This window comes from Artibeus jamaicensis, unplaced genomic scaffold (assembly GCF_021234435.1).
Source record: "Artibeus jamaicensis isolate MK-2021 breed Jamaican fruit bat unplaced genomic scaffold, CSHL_Jam_final scaffold_612, whole genome shotgun sequence".
Taxonomy (NCBI): Eukaryota; Metazoa; Chordata; class Mammalia; order Chiroptera; family Phyllostomidae; genus Artibeus; species Artibeus jamaicensis.
In genome coordinates, this window is record NW_026522049.1 from 10,907,576 (window position 1) to 10,932,657 (window position 25,082).

Below are 25,082 nucleotides of genomic sequence, written 5' to 3' on the forward strand. Positions count from 1 at the left end.
TGTGCCGTTGAGTCTGCCCTCGAACCTGTTCACTGTGCCCTGCCCAGGACCGCTGTGTTGGACGCAGCAGAAGGGACTCTGCTGACCGGACCCACCCTCGGCACCTCTTCCCTGTGTCCCACCCAGGACCACTGTGTGGGAAGAAGCAGAGAGGACCCGCTGACTTAGCTCTTCTGTGCTGTGCAAGATAAAAATGGGTGTTGCGTTGTAAAAAGAGCAGAGGACTTCAGACCAAGGATGATGCGTCTGGAGAGTGTCACCTACAGATGGTCCTACACGTTCCACCTTGGGGAAAGAATATGCTAGGGTCCTGTTCCTCTCTTCCTTGCAAGACGTTGACTGCCTGGCTCTGCCTCCCTGGTGTGGACCTTTGGGACTGGGGTTTGTGACCCCCCTTAGTCTGGTGGTGTGTACGGATGTTGAGTGAAGAGCATCGTCCCGTGTCCCAGTGCAGGCTCAAGGGGGGTGCACTGGTCCTCTGAGTCCTGGCCACGCATGCTCTAACCCTGGCTCCCCTCGCTGCCACCTCCGTCCAGTGCTGCCCTCTCCACACCGGCTCTTCCTGACCAGGTTAGTGTTTGGCTCTTCCGTGGCCTGTGGGGGGAGCCTCTTCGGAAAGAGCTCCGCTGCCAGGCCTTCTGGGATAGTGGACACTGGGCCGTCACCCAGGTCCCTGAGGCTGAGTGTGGGGGGTGTCTCAGGCCACCGCTGCAGTTTCTGCTGAGTGGGTGGGCCCACTCGGTGTGAGGGAGGCCCAGTCTCATCTCAGAGATGATGGGTTGTTGCCAGTGGTTGGTCTGGGTCCACCAGGGCTTGGCCAACAACATGCAACTCAAAGTCCCATTGGATTCTCTTGAGTTAGAAAACACGAGTTAGGAAAAGGAGGGGAACTGAGTGCCGTGTTAGGCTCCCGAGGCTGAAGCCTCCCCCAGTCCCTGCATCTGAAGCTCTGGCTTCTGCATGGCCCAGTCTGGGAAGTGATGCCCCTGGTGAGAGGACATTTAACACCCAGTTGGCTTCCAGTCACTGGCATGGAAAGGTGTGAGTGGGGCCCATGCTTTTGTGCTGTCTGGGTGCAGGCCATGGGCGGGGCCAGGCCAAGCCTGCTCTTTGCCTCTGGCTGCTTCGTGCTCTTCCTTGTGCCCAGGGGCTCACCCTCCAAGCCCCTGCTGTGCAGGCAGCTCCCTTTCCTGCACCATCCTGAGTGCACAGGTTAGTGTGGGGGCATTTCTGAGACTGATGGGGGTTATGAGTGAAACACGTGGCCTATGGCTGGCATGGGAGGTACTGAGGCCCATGTCCTGACAGGTGTCATGATGGAGCAGCCCGCACATTGGTGAGCGTGGATCCCATCTGGAGCTGAAGACCCTTCCTGGAACCCTTCCCAATGGCCTCACCTGTGTGCCTTGCTTTCATCCCTACTGACCTCCTGGATTGAAATCGGCCTCAGTGGGTGAGGGTTCAGGGGTGAAGTGCCCCAGATCCAACAGGGTGACCCAGGAGACAAGCCAGTGGCCGATCAGCACAGGATGTTGGTGTGTATGTGGTGATCTGGGCTGGAACCCAAGGGTGGTGGGTGGAGGTATGTTGGTGCCCTGGGCTCCCTTGTTCAGCCCTAGGGCTGGGGCTCACTTAGACCGCCCCCCCCCCCGTGGGAGCCCGAGTCCTACTTCCTCCCCACACCGGGAAGCACTGCTTCTATCCTGCTGTGTCTAGGCTGCAGGGGTCCTGCTCTGCTGCGACGTGTGCCCCTGAAGTAGTTTACAGTGATTGGCACATCGTGTCCCAAGCTGTGGAGGATTCCATAGTGTGCTCTGAGACTGGACAGGCTCTGTCTCTGGTCTTGGTGGTGGCTGTCAATCAGCTTAGCTGCTTGTCAGCAGATGGCAGCTCCCTCTATTTCCAGCTTTCCACTTGGGTAAAACATCTGTCAAGTTAGATGAGGGACAGACCAGTATTTCCTCCACTTGACATTGGCAGTGACCCAGTTTCCAAGTATGATCACATTTGCTGAGGTTAACAGCTCTGGATCCCCTTTTGGAGAGAAGGGGAGACATAGTTCAACCCTTAACATGCAATCGCTCCATAAAGCAGTCAGCCCAGCCCTCTTCCAGGTCCCTTTAGAGCATGTGTGCCCCAAGCAGCTGGCAGTGTAGGTTGGGGTACGTCAGGAGGCCCCCGCTGCAACCCTTGGGTGTGAAGTGTCTGCTGGCAGGTGTGACAGTGTGAGAGGCTCAGGCTCTGCTTTCCCATCCTTTTTTGGGGGGAGGGGGCGACAGGTTTCTTCAGCCCACCGAGCAGCTCAACCTGAGTCTGTGAACTAAGCCAGGGAGTGTGCCAGCCGTGGTCGGTGCAGGTGAGGCACAGTGAGCAGGGGAAAAAGTGTAACGGTGAAATATGACACTTCTGAAACAATGAAGGGAGCTGAAATGTTGATAATAAGGCCCCTCTCATAAATGCTCGACTTACAGGAATCCATTCTTTATATAGAGTTCCCTTAAGTTTAGGGAAGGGTGCTAAAAATGTTTTGCAGTTTAAAAGTTTTTATTTCACAAAGTTTTCTGTACATGGAAATAAATATACAGAAAAAACCCCAACCCCATCACCTGTCAGCCTCAGTAATCCTTGCTGGTGGGCTCACCATTTACAAGGAAGACGTCATTCAACGCCACCTGTCACAGAGACTGTCCTGGTCACAGTCAGGACTCCAAACATCTGTATTGAGGATCGTTACTTGAGGACTCTTTTGTGATCTACGGACTAGCTTACCCACGTTAAGGACCGAGTCAGTGGTAACCGACGTGACCTGCTACCACCTGGTTGGCACCGGGCAGTGCTGACGTCCACTCTTAGACGCAGCTGGAGGTGTTAAGAACAGAAATAAGCCTGACGGCCCCTGGGCTTTTTAGTCACTGTGAAAAAGTGTGCGTTAAGGCAATCGAAGGCGGGAGGTTGAAGGGTTCGCCTTGCTTAGTGCCACAGTGGACACCGGCAAGGTTTCTTAGCCTCATCCACCAGGTGTGGGGCCTCTGCGCCCAGGCCTCCAGGAGCAGGCTCCACCTCCTTCCCCCGACAAAGGGTTGTAACCTGGGAGGAAGCAGAGACAGCAGCAGAGGGAATGATTTCCATCAAACAGGTACGTATACGTATGCAATTTGCTCTGAATGTGAACACACTGCCCCTGGTCTTTGCCCTGGTGATGTGGGGTGTCAAGTGACAAGTCACCAAATCAATTTGTAGCCTAATCAGCCATTTCCCCACTATTCGGTGACTTGTGAATCAGGGGTTACAGGCCTCTTGGAAGCACAGGCGTTGTGGCCACACCCTTACCCTGCAGAGCAAACTGGACCCCCCCCCCCAAGATGTTATCAAGGGCCCCTTGGCCTTTATTTCTAACCCTAGTGTGCACCCTTCCAAACCTTTTTGGGGGCTGGTCTCAGTTGACGGGGGAGACCAAAACAAGCAAAACATGAAAGCAGCAGAATTTGGTGTTTTAAGACGGGGGTACTTACCACCTCCTCGCAAAGGCTTTCTGTCTGGCTTTCGCTTCGGAACGGCTGAGGAGGTGGAAGGTCCAGGCCTGTCTTCTTCCTGTTTGAAGACAGAGGCTCAAGACCTTCTGCTTGATCGACAAAGACTGTGTCGGCTCTAGGCCAAGTCTTTGCTTAGTTACCTGAGGCTTCCTGGCACGTCCTTTGTAGCTCTTTCCTTCTTGCATGCTGTCCCACATTTCGATCTTCTGTCTCCTTTTTTCTTCTTCGAGCTGAGAAAGAATCATCGCATTTCTTACATTTATTTGACTTGTAATGAAACTGTTGTCCCCCTAGTGATGAGCTCAACCCACCAACAGAACCTTTTGGGTCCTGTGCACTTGGAAGTGGAATAGAAGTCAGGGAACAATCACGCTGAAGACAGCGTCTGTGGGGTGGTTGGTGTGCAGGCGGACAGAAGAAGGCTGCTGGGACACCAGCAGATTAGCAGTGAAGGGCCGGCCCTGCTCCCCTACACGTAAGTGGGGCACTGCCTCGGTAGCACTGGGGGAGCTGCGGGTAGTACCAGGAGACCCCACAACAAAAATGGGAGGCCACTGTCATACTCTTTGTTCCTTTTTGGGGTGACTAAGAAGAAAAAAGGGGTGCAGGGCGGCAGGGACAGCTGCCCTTGGTCACTGTGTGACATCCTCTCACCTACGTGTGGCCACACTGGAATGTCTTGAATTACAATACCACACACGTCCCCAGGCCTGAGCTCCTCTGTGTATCAGCAAAGGGCTTGCGGTGACCGGCCTTTTCGCTGAGCAGCCTGGTGCTGTGTAGCAAGCAGGCTGGGTTTTCAGGGTATGTGCCCTTCCAGACCACCCAGTACAACCTGCTAACCCACTGCCAGGCTGTTGTGTCGACAGTAGCAGAGTGGGTTGTGGCAGCAATAATTTGGGAAGAGAAGGGAAAAGGGAACCCTTCCAATCAGAGGGCAAGAGTCAACAGAGGTGGGAGGGTAGTTTCTTCAGAGGGTGGTGCAGTGTGAGAGAAAGCAGAGAATGATGAGCCAAGTGTGCTGTGGTGTTGAAAAGACAGCTCTGCACTCGGTATCACCTACCGTGTGCCATTAAGACTGCTGCCCTAAGTGGTTGTGTTGATGGGGTTTGAGGCCACACTAAAAACAGTAATGATCTGAGAGGGGAAAGAATGAAGGAGAGAGTGGAAGAAGGTATGAGAAGAAAGAGCAGTGGCCCCGGTAGGTTGACCAGATGGCCCAGTAAATAGCTGCCTGGAAGGGACCAAGGCCTCTGCCCCCGGCCCTTCCTCACAGAGGTCTGTGTGACCTCCAGCAGCACACAGAGACCAAACCCGCGCTTTGAAAGGATCAAAGGAAACATGCATATTTTGGGTTAGAAGACGAGCAAGGAAGTGACCCAGGAAAAAGGCTGCTGGAAGAGTGTGATGAGAAGGGAGGTGGGTTAGGAGGCCGCGGCGAGGGGCTGCAGGGTGGCTGCCCACACAGAAACAACAAAAGGGAGGAGGACTCGGGACCGAGACTGAGGCCAGCTCTGCTGCTGCCTCAGGGGCTTCCTGTGAGGGGACAGAGGAGCCCAGAAGTAAGTGTCTGGGTTGAAAAAGAGTCGACACTTCTCAGGGGTGGTGTGTGAACAGCGCAGGTCATTTCCAACACTCACCCCTAGTTCTCCCCTTCCCGCTTCTACGGATGCCCCCCAAACCGCACTGTGTGCTTTTACAAAAATCTTCTAAAACTCCCACTGAACCCCTCAATCCATTGCAACATGGCCCCCACGAGGCCAAACCACATGCAGCACACAGCTGCACACAACATGTGTGCTGTGTGTGTCTGGTGGCATGGCACATGCACACGCACACACAGAGCTCCCTTACGTGAGGCGCTGCTGTGAGGGAACCACGAGCACCTGCCCCGGGCAGCTCGCCAGTCCTGCTGGAGATGGTGCTGCACACCAGCTGGTCCCAGGACCCACCCGAGTGCGGGCACACGGCTTTTACCCACCCAGCCTCACACCGTGAGGGCCACCTACACAAAGCGCATACCTGTCTGAGTTTTTCCTTATGTTTTTCCACCTGTGCGTTGAGTTCTTCTTGCATTTTCAGGCGAGCAGCTGCTAAGGCCTCTTGTCGTTTCACAACAACATCAGGTTCTGCCATGAAAAGAAGAAAAAATTAAGCTTAAGAATTTCCATTTTTGTATAAAATGGAAATTCTTGAGTCTATAGTATTAGAAATATATAAAAGCACAGATGTTAGGCAGTACAAAAACATGATTCTACATGAAGAAGTCTCCTCTTCTGCATATAATTTGGCTGCTTACGGGGCAGACTGTACACAGCCAGAGTTCTTGGCACCAGAAACCTCTCCCTCGGCAGCGCCAATTCAGGAAGTCTGGGGGGAGGCCCGTGGTGGCGTGGCAGTGCTCCTACTGGGCACACCGAGACTTCATTCCATGACCTGGACACCACCCAACTCCAGTCTCTGGGTGAACCAGAATTCTAGAAGACAGCCAAGAAAACTTTCCTAATCATTACCCATCACTTAATTAGTCCAGATTTAGAACAGGGAGAGGGAGAGATTCCTAGGTATTCTATCCCTGTTAACGCAGAAAAAAACCCTTCCAGACAGTATTCACAGAAATCAACGCCCCAGCTTTACCGATGTTTTTACGTGGTCTCTGCTAAAGTTACATGAACACACCGTGAAGTCTCCATGAGCTCACCTATTCACACTGATCACCATGTTAAGGACCCCTGAGGGGCAACTACAGTCACACCTGTTCTCAAGCGTCTCCCATCTCAATTCAGTTCTCGCCCGAGTTGTTCCCAGGAAAAAAATGTCTCGTTCGTCCAACAAAAACTTCAGTTCTTTACCCAACAACCATTCCATACAGTGGAACCTGGGCTCTGGATTTAATCTGTTCCTTTGTGTTTGAGGTTTTCTACCTCAAACACAAGAGGAATAACGGAGGATATTCCTACTTCACTAAACAGGGAAGCGCAAAGTTTTATTGAGGAATTGCCCTGACACAGAAGTAGCAAAGCCCTATGATAAACTTGTTCAATGACAAGTGTTTTACTTCAGGCAGGTGTCAAAATGCAGGTGAAGCCCTGGCTGATGTGGCTCAGTGGACTGAGTCAGGCCTGTGAACCAAAGGGTCACCGGTTCAATTTCCACTCAGGGCACATGCTTGGGTTGGGGGCCAGGTCCTCAGTAGGGGGCTCATTAGAGGCACCCACACGGTGATGTTTCTCTCCCTTTCTCTCACCCTTCCCCTTTAGAAATAAAATCTTTAAAAAAAAATCTTTAAAAAAAAAAGTAGGTGAAAATGAACATCACTAGAGAGGTCCAGTGACCCTGAAGCAAGTTGTACAGGAGCAAAGAGACAGAAAAAACCCAGAAGAGCAGCTTCCTGATGTTTTTTATGGAAGCAAATGATTCCCCTTCCACACAATATTGTAACATTCCTCCATCCCGCCTCCCCAGCTTCAGTCACCAATAGCTTTCAGCATTAAAGGTAAGTTCTAGTGTGTGTAGGTGTTCTGTTTTACTGGATATTTCATGTCCTCTTTGTTTTTAACATGTCTTATAGACTAAACAGTACTGTATGTAAGAAAGATGGAAATGAAATCATTTAGGGGTCTGGAACAAGTTACTTCAATTGACATTATTTCTAATGGGGGAAAAATAGAACCGAGGTTCCAACTTAATTTGTTCCAGAAGGCTGTTTGAGAAGCGACCTGTTTGAAAACTGAATATTACAGGTGATTTGCTGATCATACCGGTGCTGGCATGAATGGGGTTGTCAGGTCAAGAAGCAAAGTTTTGTTCAAAAACCAAGACATTCCAGAACTGAGGTTCCACTATAATTTTTAAAGGAAAACTTAAAATTTATATATTCACATCACTATCACCTGAACTACATTACCTTTTATAGATTCACATCAATATCACCTGAACTACATTACCACCTGAACTACATTACCTATAGATAGTAGAGAAACAAGGCCATTAAACTGAGTCCACATAAAAACGGGGCCAAAATATAATAAAAAAAAAAGTGCGCACGCACGTGTGTGTTGTTGGTAGTGGTGGTAGAGCTGACTGAAACTTTAAAAAGAAAACAGCCCTGGCCGGCATGGCTCAGTGGATTGAGCATCCGCCTGCAAACCAAAGGGTTGCTGGTCTGATTCCCAGTGAGGGCACCTGCCTGGGGTGTGGGCCAGGTCTCCAGGAGGGGGCGTGCAAGAGGCAACCACACACTGATGTTTCTCTCTCCCCGTCCCTTCTCTTCTCTCTAAAACTAAAATCTTTAAAAAAAAAGAACAAAAGTTCCATTTTATAGAAATGAGAGTTTCAGTTCCATTTCTGTTGGCCCATTCTTTGAATAAAACCCATCAAGTGTATCAATTCCCAGTCAGGGCACATGCCTAGGTTGCAGGCCAGTTCCCAGTGGGGGACACATGAGAGGCAACCACACATTGATGTTTCTCTCCCTCTTTCTCCTTCCCTTCCCCTCTCTGAAAATAAAATATTTTTTTAAAAAGAGCTTAAAAAAAATCCATTAAGTGTTTTTTATCTTGTTCTCACAAACTTGGGTAGCACAACGCACACCTTTTGCTGCAGTTACGTTCTGTAGTGCTTCCTAAAAATGATCCTCCCTGACGTGCCATCCCATCACCACCACCTGGCACTCCATGAAATCCTGCATCTTATGAAAAATTTATAATTGTGTTCTGTACTTTGTTGGTGGACATGCATGTAGCCAACAGTCAAAAAGACTGAGAATGGCAGGACCACAGGGTTTTGGGGGAGTGGAGAGAGTCACGTTGGAATGAATGACTATTTTTGTTACTAAACCTGCTTTCCACCCCCACCTCCGTAGCCATGGTGATTCAGATGCTGCAACATTTGTATTTAATTATGCCGCTATCCTCAAAGCACTTAACATTTCTTTGGGATGGCCTCAGCAACTGTAGCTTCAAACTACAGTTTCTAAGTGGTGAAAAGGCTACCATTGCAGAGAGAATGATTTTAAAATAACCAAGTATAATTTGAAGTCAGGTCTGATGAGTGAGTTGAAGAACTAAACCTGAGTTTCTCCTCACTCACAAACGTCTGAAAGCCAGCTGGGTTAACAGGCAGACCCATGAGTGAAGTTTTCAATTTAACCCATCCTATAAATGAAAAACCCTTCAATAAGATATGCACCGCCAGGTGGGTTTTTTCCCCCTCAATTAAAATCTCTGACGTGAGAGAATTGTTGCACGTTCTCCAAAATCGATTTCAGAAGCACACAAGTTTCCTTCTCATACTAATGAGAATCATGTACTTCTTACTCCTAACAACATCCCGGATTTTCAATCAGTTACTAACCCACAGCAGCCGCGGCTCGGTCCAGCTGCCTCTGCCTCAAGGCCCGCAGGCGCGTGGAGAGCTTCTGAAAGATCAGATACAGAAGGATGCAGCTGAAGACGATGTACCAGCCGTAGGTGGCCAGCAATGAGCCCACTGAAAAAAAAAAGAAAGAAAGAAAATTGTTTGCAAGATGCTAAAAAAATGATACTACTAGGGATAAAGAATTCCTGCAACTCAGGAGGGGGCAGGCCTCTGAGACCCCGGGAATGGAGAGAAAAGGGTGGGCGTGGGGGGCTGGTGAGGCGCAGGGTGTTACAAGCGTGGGCGGGCAGGGAAGAGCTGGGCAACCAGGCCCGGAGACAAACGCCAAAGGCCCAGCGATCCCAGAAACCCCAGCCCAAGAGCTTGCTTCGCAAAAAGTAAATATAAAAGCCGGACGGCGCCGCCCTGGGAAGTGGGGCTCCAGGAGGGCCAAGGCTTCCCCAGGCCCGATCCGGGCGCGGCCCGGCCCCGCCCGGCCCAGCGCGCCGCGGAGCAAGACGCACCGAACATGGCGGCGCCACCCCGCTTCCCCGCGGCCCGTGGCAACTCACCAGTGACGTGCAAGAAACGCAGCCCCTCTGTCTCAAGAGCCGGGCGCGCGGACAGCTGTTCCCCGTCCCGCTCCATGGCAGCAGTTGCTCTGCCAGACACCGCCGCGTCAGCCTTCGGCCTCCTCTTTTTCCGCCACGCCCCCACGTATACGTACTCGGGGGCGTGGCCTCGGCGACATGGCCAATCACAGAGGAGTGGACGGGCCATGGAGCCGCCGGGGCCTGGGGACATTTGAGCCCTAGGGAGCGGTGCCTCCTCCCAGGGGGCCCATCACTGACCTACTTGCGGATTTAGCGTGTTTACTTTTGTACCCAAGCAGGGCAGCCTGCCCCTGCTGCCGGTGTTACCTTTTAGTCTAAGAAAGTGCCGTCGATCCTCACGTTTCTCCTCCTCTCCAGAATCAAAACCTCTTGAGATGAATTATAGCAATGGCTCTAATTCTCAATTTCACTGTCACAAAACACTCGCGGTTATTGGTGCCGTGCCATTGCCGCTGCCTGCAATGCCCTCCACCCATTTCCACTCCTCACCTGCCACTCACCACCTCTCTGAGGCCTACCTTATCCTAGCCTATCTGCAATTTGACTTGGAGGGGTATTTTTGGGGGGGAAAGGTTTTGAAGTGAACAAACCTAGCAGTCCCAAAAGCTGACAAATTTTTAAAGAGAAAACCATAGGCTCCCATGATACTAAACCTACTTTTAATACCTGACCTAATTGCTGTTTCAATCTCTCCCAGAAACATGGTTAATTAGTCCAGAACTTTCTGGTTAGACACCAGTAAAGCATCTGCCACAATCCCTCTTGTGTCCCCAACCCAGGAAGAAGAGGCAATCTGCTGATGAAAACTCTTGCCATTCCCTCCCCTCAAAGATGCTCCCCCATCTAATAGTCCCTCCCTTCCTTCCTTCCTTCCTTCCTTCCTTCCTTCCTTCCTTCCTTCCTTCCTTCCTCCCTCCCTTCCTTCTCTCTCTCTCTCTCTTACCAAGCTGGCAACATATACTGGAGGAGCAAGATCTCAAATACTACCCTTTTCTTTCTTTTTCAATAGCTCCCTTGCCGCATCTTTCTTCCTCTGAAAACCTTCTACTTTTTTTTATAACCCCTCTGAGTGCCCTTCTAGTTCCTAGATAAGATGCTGCCTGATTCATGACTCACTTAATGAAGCCAATTAGATCTTCACATGTATTAGGCTGAATTTTTTTACACCTCTTTTTAAAAAATATTTTATTTATTTATTTTTAGAGAGAGGGGAAGGGAAGGAGAAAGAGTGGGAGAGAAATGTCAATGTGTGGTTGCCTCTCATGTGCCCCCTACTGGGAACCTGGCCTGTAACCCAGGCATGTGCCCTGACTGGGAATCGAACCAGCTCACGGGCCCGTGCTCAATCCACTGAGCTACACCAGCCAGGGCAACACCTCTTTAAAAAATGTTATTGATTTGACAGAACTATCAATTTGTTGTTTATGCACTCATTGGTTGAATTCTTTATGCACTCATTAGTTGAATTATCGGGTATGCCCTAGACTGAGGATCGAACCCACAACCTCAGTGTATCAGGACAAAGCTCTAACCAGCTGAGCTATCTGGCCAGGGCTAAAACCTACTTCTCGATGTTTTCCTCTCACTTGTAAAAGGTGAACCATCACTTTAAGGTGGGCTTTCATTTATTCTGAAATCTTGAAGAACGTGTGCTAAAACTGAATGATTTCTTGGGTTTACAGTTGTAATACTTGGTCTGGGAGCAGCTTTAAATATATAGTCAAACCCTGATTCTCAAATGTCTCCGACCTTTTTTTTTTCTTTTTAATAAAACAGCCTCTCTCCTGACCTCCCCTCCCCCAATTTTATTTAATTTTAGAGTGAGGGGGAGGGAGAAAGAGTAAGAAAAACATCAATATTTCTGTTCTCTCCAATGCCTCCAACTGGGGGCCCATCCTGCAACTCAAGCATGTGTCCTGACTGGGAATCAAACCTGTGCTTTGCCTTTGTCTGCCGGCCAGCACTCAATCCACTGAGCCACACCAACCAGGGCTCCCTTTTTTGTTGTTTTTGTTGAGATTTTATGTTTATTTATTTATTTTATAAGGGAAGGGAGGGAGAAAGAAAGAAACATCAATGTGTGGTTGCCTCTCACACAACCCCAGTACTGACTTGGCCAGCAACCCAGGCATGTGCCCAGATTGGGAATCGAACTGGTGACCTTTTGGTTCTCAGCCCAGTGCTCAACCCACCAAGCCACACCAATCAGGGCAACTGTCTCTCATTTTGAACAATTCTGTTTTCAATGAGGTCATTCACGGAAAAAATGTGTGATCAGTCACATGTCTCTTGGGTGACAAAGGAAAGGATGCATGAGTATGACTAATTTGGTTTTTTAACAAAGTGCTTCTCAAACAGCCTTTCAGAATGAGTTAAGTTCAAGAACCAGGGTTCCACTGTACCGTGAGGTGCAGCACGGTGCATCTGTGCATGCAAATGCACACAGTGTGACAGGCTCATTCAACTTGGACTTGATAGATTTTGAGTTACTAGAATGCATGAATGATGGTCTCCCCTTTCAATCGCTCGCATATTGTTCTGCGGTCCCATTCTCTCTAACCTTTGTCCTTTTAATCAGGGCGTGTTCTCCCCTAGCTTGCCAAGAACTAGTTACTTCAGTAAACAAGTGCTCCATACAGCTGCTCAGGTGTTGTTTGCCGAAACAGGTCTAAGGTAGTATCCAGAATTCCATCACTGACTGACCATGTTAGTCTGATTTGCCCTGGCTGGTGTGGCTCAGTGGATTGAGTGCTGGCCTGCAAGCCAAAGGGTTTCCAGTTTCATTCCCCAGTCAGAGCACATGCCTGGTTGGTGCCCAGTAGGGGGCCAGTGAGAGGCAACCACACACTGATGTTTCTCTTTCTCTCTGAAAAGAAATCATCTTAAAAAACAAAAACAAAACAAAACTGACCTAACCCAATTCATCACTCTACAACTATATCCTCACCACAGCCTCCAGGTGGAGGAGTGTATTTCCCTGGGCTTTGACTTGGGATTCAGCCAGGAGTCTCACTCTGGCCAATGGCGAGTAGGCGGAAGTAACTGTGTCAATAGCCCAGGACTAAGAAGCCTCTAGTGTTCTTTCCCCTCTTGTACCTTTGCCCAGTTAACCAGCCTGTGCACAGACCGGTGGGGAAAAGCAGAGCCAGCTGTGTGAGCAAGCAGTGGTTGCCAACTAAAACCCAGGTTCCAGGATGGAGGCCCTCACCTCCACCACGGTTTTTAGAGGAGCATCGAAGGGCTCTAACAGGGTGAGAATTGTGATAAAACGTGGTGTTGTGAGGACACTTGCCCTGGCTGGCCCATGGGGGCAGCCATGACTCCCCTGACTTCCTGAACATTGGCACATACCACTCTGTATTCCCTCAGGTGACAAGCGAAAGCTGTGCCCCCCTCCAGCTCTTTAAATTAGTAATTCACTTGCATGATGTCTATGAAAGAAAAACTCCAAAGGATGCTGGTTCTTGTAAAGCCCTAAAGCCCAGCTGTGTGGAATGAAGCTCGCTATTCTTTACGCAGAAGAAAATGCTCCAGAGGTGGCAGGTTCTCACAGTCCATCCCTGGCAACACACGCACTCCTGAGTTTTACTAAGGATTCAAAGATCTAAGCCAGGGGCATGAAACTCATTTTCACCAGGAGCCACGTCAGCCTCACAGTTGCTTTCTAAGTGCAGAACGTGATTTCAAGTCCTTAACAGTTAAGGAGTAGTTACATTTCTATAGTCTAAGTTATTTCGGCCCTTTGAAGCCAACCGTGAGGCTAATGTGGTCCCCAGGAATAGTGAGTCTGACACCCCGATCTGAGAGTTTCCCCGATGACCAGAAAGCCTAGTTAAGGGACGACGCCCTCCTACATTTCCAACTTAAAGGCGCCCACACACCTCCCTGCAGGCTCAGCCCAATGACAGGCAACTTGGCAGCACAGCGAGTGTCCTTTATTGTTACTCTTTGTAGAAAACAGGCATCTGAATTTCCAATTTTATATTAAAAAATGACCAGCAGCAACTTGCAGAATTTCAACAATGCTCGGGAACTCTTTGCTGACACAAATGAGGCTACTGTTCCACATTCGAAACGCAGGACTTGTTCCAGGCCGATGCCGCATGGCCTGTGGATACCCAGGCCTTGCTGCTCAGGACCCATTTGTGACTGTGTCCTCCTCCATCTCCTCTTCGCCATCATCAGTGGGGCCTGGAGGAAAACACAAAGCCAGAGTCACGTCGGTGTCAGGGAACGTGCTCTCAGCACACGGGTATCCGTTCCGTGAGGCTCCTGCGTGCCAGGCCCCACGCAAGGCATGAAAGCCCAACAGCAGCCTCCAGATGCTCGCAGCCCAGGGACCATCAGGCGCTGGCAGGTACGCAAAGGGACAGTCAGTTCCCAAAGATCGCACAGGCGTTGTATGGAAGTCAAACTCACTGCGCACACCCTAACTCATTCACGCATCCGTCACCCGGCAGGGCACACGCGTCCTTCCTCGTCGGCCAGCCCCCCATCTGCCACCCGGAGCTGCGCCCACACGGGCCTCTTTCCATTCAAGTGTGCAGGGCTGCCTTTTACCAGTGCGAAGCTGGAAACCTTTTGGATGAACGGTTCACACTTCCTTACTTGAAAACCCACTGGTCCATCTTGTACCCATTTGCCACACATGAGCTTAGAATCCTGGGAGGCCCTGGTTCCCTGAGCTCTGCAGATGCTGACCAATGTCACTGCCCAGCATAAAAAAATCACATTTGTGCCCCAGCTTGTGTGGCTCAGTGGACTGAGCGCCAGCCTGCGAACCAGAGGGAAGCAGGTTCAATTCCTAGTCAGGGCATGTGCCTGGGTTGCGGGCCAGGTCCCTGGTAGGGGGCAAGGGGCAACCACCCACTGATGTTTCTCTTCTTTCTCCCTCCCTTCCCCTTGCGCTAACAATAAAGAAATAAAATATTTCTTTAAAAAATCACATTCATGAACATCACCGATCTCCTCAGAAAAGTCTGCAAATGCTGCAAGGCTGTCATGGCTACAGTTGTGGGTAAAAGTTTTCTAGCGTTTAACTTGGCTAAAAAGTTTGAATTTTGTTGCTGGTAACAAATACCATGCATTGTCTTGCTTGAAGCGATAAACTCCCCTCACATTTGAGGAGACATCTGCCTCTCAGCTGAACAGCTGCAGACAACTCCTCATAGGCTTATACACCTAGAACCTGTGTAACTTCAGTAACTGACATCACCCCAATACACACACACACACACCCCAAAACCAGCTGCAGACAAACATCCGACTTAGGTAGGGAGAAGTGCTTCATGCCACGCCCCTGGGTCAGTAGCCCAGAGTATCTAAAAGATGTGCATTAAAGGGTGATGTTTAATAAAACGAGTAATTCTCATTGCTTCCTGAAGGACATTCCTAAGCAAAACATCAGCAAATAACTCCTTGGTGCTGTTACAGCAAGTTTTGATCTCACAACCCACCAGGGGCCCAAGGACCACAGAGTGAGAACCGCTGGCCTGCTCAGCGCCTTCTCATCTGCAGCCTCACTTCAAACACTATTTCCCCAGCTGCCGGTCTAGCCAGAGGCCCCCGTCACATTCAGAGCAAAGCTGGCATATGCATTCTTCTGAGTGGTTTTAAACCCACACCCCCAGTGTCCAAGCTGCCTGACACAAAGCTGGCATCGTGCCGGGCCCTGTGCTGCGTGGCACCTCAGACGTGTCTTAGTCTTCTCAGCAACCTCTGAGGGTGGCGCTATTAACTAGCCTAGACTCGAGATGAAGAAATGCACTGAAGAGTAGGCGGGGACCAGGACATTCACCCAAGGACACAGCTGGTGAGGCTATGACCTGAGCCTCCGGCTGGGCACCCCTCAGGCCTGTGTTCAGATTGCTCGGCCACCTGGCCGCACCCGGGTGCGAGTGCACACGGGGTCCCCTCGTGTTCAGTCTCAGGCCGTGGCTGTGCAGTGGTGTCTGTGCCCACATTCACACAGAAAAGCCCCAGAGCCCTGCAACGTGGTATCATCCATCAGACCATTTCTCCTGAAAGAGCATTTAACGGGATCTCGTGAACATCGGATCAGAGGTAATGAGGCACTACGTTCTGGCGTCACTGCTGGCGGACCGTGACCCACAAGGTCAACGGCAGAGCGCGAGTTCCGACCTGATCTGCGCTCCCTGCCGGGGATCTGGCCCGACTGCAGCAAGCCCTTCAGCCTCTCCACTTCGGCCAGTGTGGACGCGTTCGCAATGGCATTCTGGGGACACACAGAGGACAAGGGCAGTCAGTGTCACCTCGGTGCGCCAACCACCCCGATGACACCCACAGAAACGCACAGCCCCTTTCTGAGTTGGAACATTAAACAGTTCTGTGTTGGGGAAAGAATTTGACTGGTACGTTGAAATCATGCAGAAAACCAAATCATTACATTTCCAAAATTGATAAAGAAATGCAGACCCTCCAATAGGAGGGAAAAAAAATCATTCTGTACATCCTAAAACACTAGCAAACTGAGTTACCCGCTGGCATTATGTTACTGGATAATTTAGCAGGCAATATTGTGCAATTATCAAGCAGGATCTTTGAGACACTAAATCTCTCAAAGCAAAAACTATGGCAAACATCGGCACAGTGTCCAAAGGTACCAACTGTTCAGAAGCACACGTCCTGGGGACATGAGGGCGACCAGAGCTGCCTCCACTTTCCTGGCTCAGGGCAAAGCCTGGTCAAACAACAGCTTCTAGCTCGTTTCTCCTTATACACAAAAGCAGCTGGATTCTAACAACGGTGGGGGACATTGGCGGTGTTCAGAACTCGATGCATTACGGATCTGTGCATCTTACACCTCGGCAGCGCTCCCAGGCCCGGGTTCTAATGCACTGTTATTACCTTGATCGCCTCCACATCCCCCGGGGACGGGCCTCCTTTCTTTTTGTCAGTCGGCAAACCGGCACCTGGGTTGAACCTTGGGAGGGGAGGGAAAGACATAACTGTCAAACCCAGTCTGATGAAATCTGCTTCTCTTTTACTTTCAAAAAGCCTTTGAAAGTAAAACTCAACCAGTGTAGTATCTTATCTTTGTTAACAAACTGATACAAGCAACTGTCTCCTTCAGAAACACATTGTTCATCTTCCTGGACAAAGCAGGGCATGTGTAACAGGACGTTAAGACTGGATACTGAAATGTTTGCTCTGCTAACCTGGTCGAAACCTCATGTGACGCAGGGACCGCTGATGGTCAGGGACTAGCATCACACAAATTTAATACCGGATCAGTGACAGGTGTTTTGTTTGCTTTTGTAGGAGGCACACTGCCAGACAGAGTGTTTCTGAAGGGGAAGTAGAGTGAAGTCGGATGTCCGTATCTTACGTTTTGCTTCTCCTGGCAATATCCTTTGCAAGCTGTGCACCCCTCTTGCCCTTGAACATTTTCTCTGCTTCCTGACGCTCCTACAGCGACACCACACACAGAGTTAATGGAAGTTGGAACACCATGTGCATTTAGATGCAACCCTCAGAAAACAGGGAAGGAAAATCTTCTGGAATATTTGGGGCTGGTAAAAATGCCAAAAAAAAAAAAAAAAAAGCCAATTCCAAGTTCAAAGGAGACACTGTGGCCTTGCCTTCTCTGGCGAAGCTCCCTGAAGAAAAGCCCTCTCCTTGTTTCTAGGAGCGGCTCCCAAAGAACTAAGTAGCTTTAAAAGGAAGAGGAAAAAAAAAACCCAGGGGAATCATTCTAATGAGTCGAGATGCCAAAAATTGGACAGCATTAAATTCCCCAGCGGGAACAGTCTCTTGTCTCCAATGCTCACCAGGGCTCTGAGCCGGTGCCACCTCTGGGGTGCCCAACGCCACACACATGACAGTTTTAACTCAGGGCCCTACCACATGCTCCGCTGTGAGAAAAACACGACATTTTCTTTCCCATGTTTTTATTTGAAACCGATAGTAAAACTCATTAGGCAATTTAAAAAAATAAGGCAACAGGTATCAAATATCAAAAACACCAATGAGCCCTGAGCCTGTGTGGCTCAGTGGGGTGGGTGCTGCCCCACAGAACGGAAGGGCTGCAGGCTCGATGCCCGGTCGGGGCACAGGCCTGGGCTGCAGGTCAAGGCCCGCGTTGGGGGCACGTGCAGGAGGCAACCGATCCATGCTTCTCTCTCACACTGACGTTTCTCTCCCTCTTTCTCCCCCCTTCCCCCTCTCTAAAAATAAATAAAATCTTTAACACACATGCCCCCAAATCAATATGACTTACAATCAACAAAACAATACTTACTTTTAGTTTCACCTTCTGGAAATCCAGGACTCTGACTTGTGGAACTTTATAAATTACATACAGTCTGTAATGCTTCTTATTTGTTACAGGATTTCTCAGAAGACTACGAGAAAAGGGATACTGTCATGCCAACCTTGTTCACAGCATAGCATTCAAAATGTCCCTTTTAATAAAATCTAATGAGTCCGTAAATCAAGGAAAAGTCCACTATCCTTCATATTTAATTTCAATGTCATAACAACTTAATTAACATTGGGGACATTTTAATAGAGCACTGAGCTAAAAAATGTTGTCAATATTTGTTTTTAAAGGGTACCTTTTTGTAGTATAAAATATCAAGATTCATGTATGAGTTTTAAAATAGAATTTTTAAATTAAAAAAATTTGCCTCCCCCATTACAGCTTACATTCAACGTTATTTGTATTCATTTCAGGGGTAGGTGTGCAGCAAAGTCAAAGGTACTTTTTGCGAACTGGAGGCTCTAAGGTCAAGGCCGGAAGGGTGCTATGTTGAAGGGCTTCCCAGTCTCCACCACGAGCGAGCCCCGTACCTTAGGTAAGTCAGTGACTTGAGAGATGCCAAAGGGTCCAGATCGCCCTGCAAGACAACAGCCGCAGGTGAGAAGGCAGGTGCCGCGCCCTGTTCCACACTCTGAGCCGGCGATGCCTTCAGAGCGAGGACTCGTCTCGTCTTTTACTTTCTTTCTGCTCCAGGACCTGACACATTTTCACCAAGCGAAATAGGCCATAGACTTAAACTTTGTACACTGAACATCTTGGCCATACCAGCTTCTATCTCAACAGTGATGAGGTCCAGGTGGGTTTTTAAAAAACATAATTAAATATATAGTAAGTTGGGTGAGGGTTTAAAATGTTTAAGGGCCCTATACTGCTAGGAGGGGAAAGGTTATCGGTTAACTTTAAGCTTTCGTAAATACATATGTTTTCCTTCCTAGAGTGCTAAGAATAGAGAATATTTAGTGACAAATTTCTAAACTATTAACGAAAAAATGGAATGAACAAAGGGAGTAAGTGTAAAAGAGTGTGAGGGAGAAATACGGGAGAGAAAAAAGTAACGCATGAGCAGGATGAGTTCCAGAAAAAGGACAAACAGACACATCAGTAATCACATCAACATACACAGGCTGATTATTTCAGACACAGGTTTCTGGTCACACTTTAAAATATCCCATCATATGCTGTTCTCAAGAGACAAACCTGAAACACAAAGGAAATGAGCACTGGGGTCTATTTCGGATGGGAAAGGACTGATCACCAAGCACAAACGGACAGGAAGCTGGTTTTGGTGCACGGTGGCAGATACAGCAGCGACACACAACAGTGCTGACATGACACTAAGAGGGTTACACATGATGATAAAGCGGTTCAGCTCCCCAGGAAGGCACTAACAATTTAAACTCTGTGTATGTCAAAGACAATGATAACCTGAGGACACAAAAAACTGACGGAACTCCAAGGAGACAGTCCAGTCCACGATCACGCGAGATTTACCACACCTTTCAGGAACGGAGAGGACAGACTCAGCCTTCCTCACTGCAAGTGGCTTTAAACGCCGTTGCAAGGCACAGAACCACGTGAGCAGCCCCTGGCATGCCCCATATTCCCTGTGAGTGTGCACTCTGGGCTGAATCCCTCACATCATTTCAGAAAGGGCGGGGCCTCAGACTGGCCAGTCCTTTCTTACTCTGGAGCCCAGCACCCTGCTGGGAATCTGAAGTCGCAAACCTAACCCACCCGAAAAGGAATAGTCAGAGAACTAGAAAAGGGAGGTGAGAGAAAAACAACCCCAAGTTGAGTTATGTAAGAGGGACCTAAACATCCGGTATTTCAGTGGAAAATTTTGGTCACAAAACAATACATAGAACAGGCTCAATTTTGTTAAAACCTACACATATGGAGAAGAATTTTAAAAAGCATAAAAAGAAATAGGTCAAAATATTCAGATTCAAGTAGGGGCAACAAAATTTGCCCCTTATTGCACAGGAAAAGCAAATCTGCGTGTTGTGGATTATTGATCTAAATGCGAAGAACAAAACACGAGGTTCTAAAACAGACTCATCCAACAAAATTTAACGCTGTCACATACACAATTTCGCATTTCCTAATAACTACATTAAAATAGAAAAACCAAAGAAATTAATTTTAATGTCATTGAACATATTCTCCAGAGTATGATCATCTCGACACCCATATAACAAAAGCACTGGCAGCTGCCACCCTTTCCCGCTTCTCTGTGGTACCAGCTGAAAGCTGGCCTGCAGCCGGCAGCTCTCACATACCGCCCTCAGCAGTGGCGGGCCCAGGGGTCGCCCCACCAGCACTGCAATTCCACAGGATGACACGGGCCAGTTTCTTCACAACCCCGCGGTGGGGGACGCTTAACAGAGCATCAAAAGCACTAGAAACAACAATAGCGACAAAGTCGAATGAAGTGGACTACACAGAAATTAGGAAATACTCCTCAAGATGCCCTGAGAAAGTCAAAAGGCAACCTACAGAGTGGGAGAGGACAGCTGCAACTAAGGAAGGCCCACGTCTCAATGAACTGAGAAAAAGATGAAGAAAAAGGATGATGAGATAATCTTCTGGAATCAACAGGCTTCCTGGAGGAATGCGAACCTTTAGCTCCTCCCTCTAGATCCACTTCCGCCCAGTTCGTTCCACTTACCAGCTCCACGAGGCTGTTGTTGGTGAGCACGAGTTCTGTCAGGCAGGGCAGGGCCTGATCGAGCCCCTCTCCTACACGGCTAAAAGAACACACAGGCCCTTAGTGAAAGCGACACGGAAGTTAGCTAGCAGTTTCTTCTAAGTTCTTGCTCCGAGGATCTCGGACCCCCAAGTGGGAAGAAGTTCAGAGAGTTTTCTTCCAACCCCCACCCATGTGACAAGAGGCCCAACGAGGACACCTGTGCAAGTGACAGAAGCAGCCTGATTTTAGCGCCCATGCCTTCTAAAAGTGGTCTGGGCCCCGCCACCAGTGTCCAGTGACACCCGTGGAAAGAGCAGCTCCTGTGTAGAACTGACTCCCTGCCTGGCTTCTGCACAGGCGGCAAGGAAACCCCAGTGACTCTGCACTCACAGTGCAAGTGCAAGACGTATAACACCTACCACACAGGGAATGGTTAATGCCCGAGAAACATGCCTAGTGCCAAATGTGTACAAACCGGCATGTGTTTAATTAATTGATAGATTTCTGAAGATTCTACTTATTTATTTTTAGAGAAAGGGAAAGGGAGGGAGAAGAGGGAAACACCAATGTGTGCTTGCCTCTCGTGCACCCCCTACTGGGGACCCAGCCCATGACCCAGGCAGGTGCCCCGCCTGGGATGGAACTGGCAACCTTTTGGTTCGCAGGCTGGAACCCAATCTACCAAGCCACATCAGCCAGGGCAGTATGTGTTTAATTTAAATTAGAAGCTTACCATGAACACATATACAAATAGACTAGATTTGTGAATAGATACAAGTCCAGACCAATGCCAAGTCAAACTCTGATCTGTAGGAGAGAAGTGCAGTTTTCTCATTTTAAGATGAAATGTGTACGTGTGGCCAGCAGAAGGCACTACAACTTCTTCAAGGAACTGTGACATTTACACTAGGGGGGACAACACTTCCCACTAGCAGACACGTACCATATTCTGTTGTTGTTCACCAGTAACGTTTTCAGTCTTCTCAACAAAGGAAATCCATCCAGTTTCCTGATTTCATTGTCCGAAAAATCAATAGCATCAAACTGGTCTAAGGTCGCACCCAGATTTTCAATGACAGGGATTTTATACCCTGTAAAGGAGAAAAAATAAATTCATCAAGTACTAATAGACATAAAGGGAATCTTAACACATTAGCAGTACTTCTTGGTAATTTGACTCAAAGCTACCATTCATTCAGAAAGGGTTTCCTAGCACCTATACCAAACACTGCAAGGTACTGGCCTATAAAGTGAGGAACAGAGGCTCAAATCCCAGATGCCATGATACCTATGGACCAGCGGTGGTCATGAAGACAGTGATGACAACCAGGTCGAGGGCAGTGCTGATAGCAATACTTACCAGCAGTCACAGTGGTAGCTAACGCTTGTAAGAATATGTGCAAGGTGCCTCACACGGTTCTGTACAGCCCGGGGCTAGTTAAGTGGCATAACAGGAATTTGCACGATGATCTGCTTATAGATAGTGTCCACATTTTTTTCGTATACAGTGGACAACAGTTTCGAATTCATGCAACTAATAGGGTAGCATCACCATATGATGACTTTCCCCTTACTTCACCTCCCCCAACTCCAATCCAGACTTGAAGGTCAACAGTTTAAACACAATGGTAAATCACTCTACGCACTGTGCACTCAAGTTCTCACCAGTGTGTCTAATATGTACATAATATTTCTGCTACTTGCTAGAAGAAAAGAAATGAACAATTCAGAGCTGGAACGGCTACATCCAAGTCAAGGACTCAAACCAGGATCCTCAACACTCCTTGCACTGCAGATGCATGGAGAACGCAGAGAGCACCCTGTGCCAAGGCAGCGAAACTGCTCACTCTTGAATTCAGTATTTCTCTAAGGCGCTTAATTTCACCAAAATAAAAGTCCCGGGATTTGTCAGTAAGGAATCTAAGAAGAAAATAGTGCTGTCTCCTGAGACCCTGCAGTCCCCACGGGAGCGAATTTCAGGCCAAGGCTGTATTATCTCATCCCCAGAGAACCTGCTGTTCACGCCCTTCCTAAAGCTATCTTCTGATACGCTGATTCGATCACCATAGTCCTTGATTTCTCGCAAAGCTCTCTAAGGTTGAAATCGCTACAGGAGTCTGAATAGTTTGGGGAGCTTTCACCGACAGACACACGGAAACCTTGATGAAGCCGTTCGCTCCATAAAATGTTCCGATGAAAGGTAAACACGGGACAATTGAAGCTAATAAGAAGGAAATACAGGGGAAACGATCGATTTTGTTCCCGGACTTCGTTTCCTCCCACACCAATTAGGATTAACACGTGTCCTATTTACACTCTCACGGTATCACTTGAATGTATTTACAGAGAACTCACCGCTTGCTCTGCACTAGGATTACAAACAAAGTACAGGGGTGGGCAAAGTACAGGGTTGTAATTAAAAAGTAAAAAATTCAAAAATAAACTGTGTTTCGCGTACTCACAACGGTAAACCTCCTTTTCCGTCCTCAAACGGTCCAGACTAAGGTTCAGCCGAAGCAAAGCCGAACAGAGGCCCTAGGGATAAGGATGCCAAAGTCCCTTTTAACCTAGTCGGCCGCGTGATGGGCCTAAGAGACGGTCATTTGCTAACACCCACAAGACACAATACGGGGCGCGGGCACAGCCCGCCACTTTGGGGCCCACGATGCAGGCCCCGCGGGCCAAACTCCGGCCGTGCGCGCACGCGGCAGGGCGCGGACCAGCGGCGAGGCCCGGGGACGGTCCGCCCTTTCCCCAGACTCACCACGGAGGTCCAGCTCGCGGTCCCGCACGGCGTTGGTGTACTGCGCGGCCTGCTCAATCAGCTCCGCCGTCAGCTTCACCATCCTGCAACCCCTACTCGCAGTGCGCGGCGCACCGGCTGCCTCCCGCCAGCCAGAAGTCCCGGCGTGCCCCGCGCCCGCCGCCAGGCAGCACCAATCGCATGACGCACGCGCCCGCAGCTCAACGTCCAGGCCGAAGCAATCGAAGAGCCACGCCCCCATCTCATTCACCTCTGAGGTGTTGGCGCACCTGGGCCACGTCCACGGTTCTGGTTCCTTTCCCTGGGGCGTGCCTGGAATCAGGATCAGAAGGAACCCAGATTCCAGACATGTGTATCCTCTAGTTAAGCAAAATATTCTCGACGAGTGGGACATTCTCACGTGCCAGTGCACCAGGAGGTGAACGAAAAGCTGTGACAGTTCTCACTCCACCCGGGAGAGGAGGCAACCCGTGGGTCCAGGACTTCAGATCCTGTCCGGGTTGTGATCTTTGGCATCGGGCTGCAGCTTGAGACGGGGGGTGGATTGCCCGTTCGTGGCTAGACCTCCGGGACCGCCCTACAGATTCGAACGTCAGACCAAGCACCAGCCACGGTCGAGTTTCTGGTTAGGCCCGTTCTGACAATTAAATATTTATATTGACGCAGGATTTACAGAAAACTGCGCAAAAGTCTGAACCGTAACGAATGACCACAGAGTGACCTCACCTGCTAGCTGCCGCCAGGGTGCAGAAAAAGGAACACTATTCCAAAAGCCTCCCGTCGGAGGATGATAATTTTATTTCTTCTTTAATAATTTTTATCCTAGTTTTTAAAAACTTTATTGGTTGGGGGCAGGGAGAGAAACATCCATTTGTTGTTCCACTGATTCATACACTCATTGGTCGCTTCTTGTACGTGCCCTGACCATGGATCAAACCCGCAACCTTGGCCTGTGGGGACGATGCTCTAAGCTGAGCTACCCTGCCAGAGCCTGGACTACTTCTACTTCTGTAGGATTCTTTACAGAAGTAAGGACACATGAACTAGAAAGAAATCCCAGGAAACCTCAGACAAACACACCAAGGGACAGTCTACAAACTATCAATAACAACCTCAGTCTTTAAAGGGTTCAAGGTCATGCAAGTCAAAGAAAGGCCGAAGAACGGTTCTAGATTGAAGAAGACTAGAGACATGAAGACTAAATGCAGAGCATGATTCTAAACGCAAAGTGTGTTCTAGGCTGGATCCTTTTGCTGAGGGCACTGCTGAGACAACTGGCAAAATTTGAATCCAGTCAAGACTGGACAGTAGTAATATATCACAGTGGATTTCCTGATTCTGTTGGTTATGCAGGAGAAGGTCCTTGTTTATAGGAAATAGCCTCTAAAATATTCAGGGGTTGACAGGGTATCATATCAGTAATTTTATTTCAAATTGTTCACGAGAAAATTTCTTTGTGCTATGCAACTTTTCTGTAATTTTGTTTTGGGATTGTTTCCAAAAAAAAAAAAGGTTAAAAAAATTCAAACTTCACATAATTCCAGAGAAACCCACAAGGTGGCAGGCTTAGACCACAGAGCTGGTTTTACTTGCCGTTTCGCTTGCTGGATATTTTACAAAAAAAAGGTTTCTTTACTTTTAGAAAGGAAATTTGTATGGGTTTCTGTTGCTTCAGCACATGAACTGAGAGATGCATCAAACTTAGAAAGTTTTACTACTTTTAGGGTATCTCTGTGAAGTTGAGAAAAGGTTTTTTTAAACTTAATTTCCTTGGGCTAGGGTTTCTCAACTTGGTACGGCTGGATAATTCTTTCATGTGAAGCTGTGCCATGCATTTCAAGAT

General features: G+C 48.8%; 2 protein-coding genes across 2 annotated transcripts; both read right to left on the reverse strand.

Moving 5' to 3' along the window:
• Positions 1 to 2,525: 2,525 nt before the first annotated feature.
• On the reverse strand, positions 2,526 to 9,591 carry SELENOS (selenoprotein S). Its single transcript, XM_037145913.2, has 6 exons — positions 9,464 to 9,591; positions 8,889 to 9,023; positions 5,556 to 5,662; positions 3,674 to 3,763; positions 3,513 to 3,591; positions 2,526 to 3,087 (listed from the first exon to the last, which is right to left on the reverse strand). Exons 1-6 carry the CDS (start codon positions 9,537 to 9,539, stop codon positions 3,008 to 3,010), a joined length of 567 nt encoding a protein of 188 aa, XP_037001808.1. The 5' UTR covers positions 9,540 to 9,591; the 3' UTR covers positions 2,526 to 3,007.
• Positions 9,592 to 13,418: 3,827 nt separating this feature from the next.
• On the reverse strand, positions 13,419 to 23,403 carry SNRPA1 (small nuclear ribonucleoprotein polypeptide A'). The gene is made up of 9 exons (XM_037145912.2): positions 23,240 to 23,403; positions 21,419 to 21,566; positions 20,455 to 20,533; positions 18,317 to 18,363; positions 17,766 to 17,868; positions 16,854 to 16,933; positions 16,373 to 16,448; positions 15,647 to 15,740; positions 13,419 to 13,696 (listed from the first exon to the last, which is right to left on the reverse strand). The coding sequence occupies exons 1-9, from the start codon at positions 23,319 to 23,321 to the stop codon at positions 13,638 to 13,640; spliced, it is 768 nt and encodes a 255-aa protein (XP_037001807.2). The 5' UTR covers positions 23,322 to 23,403; the 3' UTR covers positions 13,419 to 13,637.
• Positions 23,404 to 25,082: the final 1,679 nt, after the last annotated feature.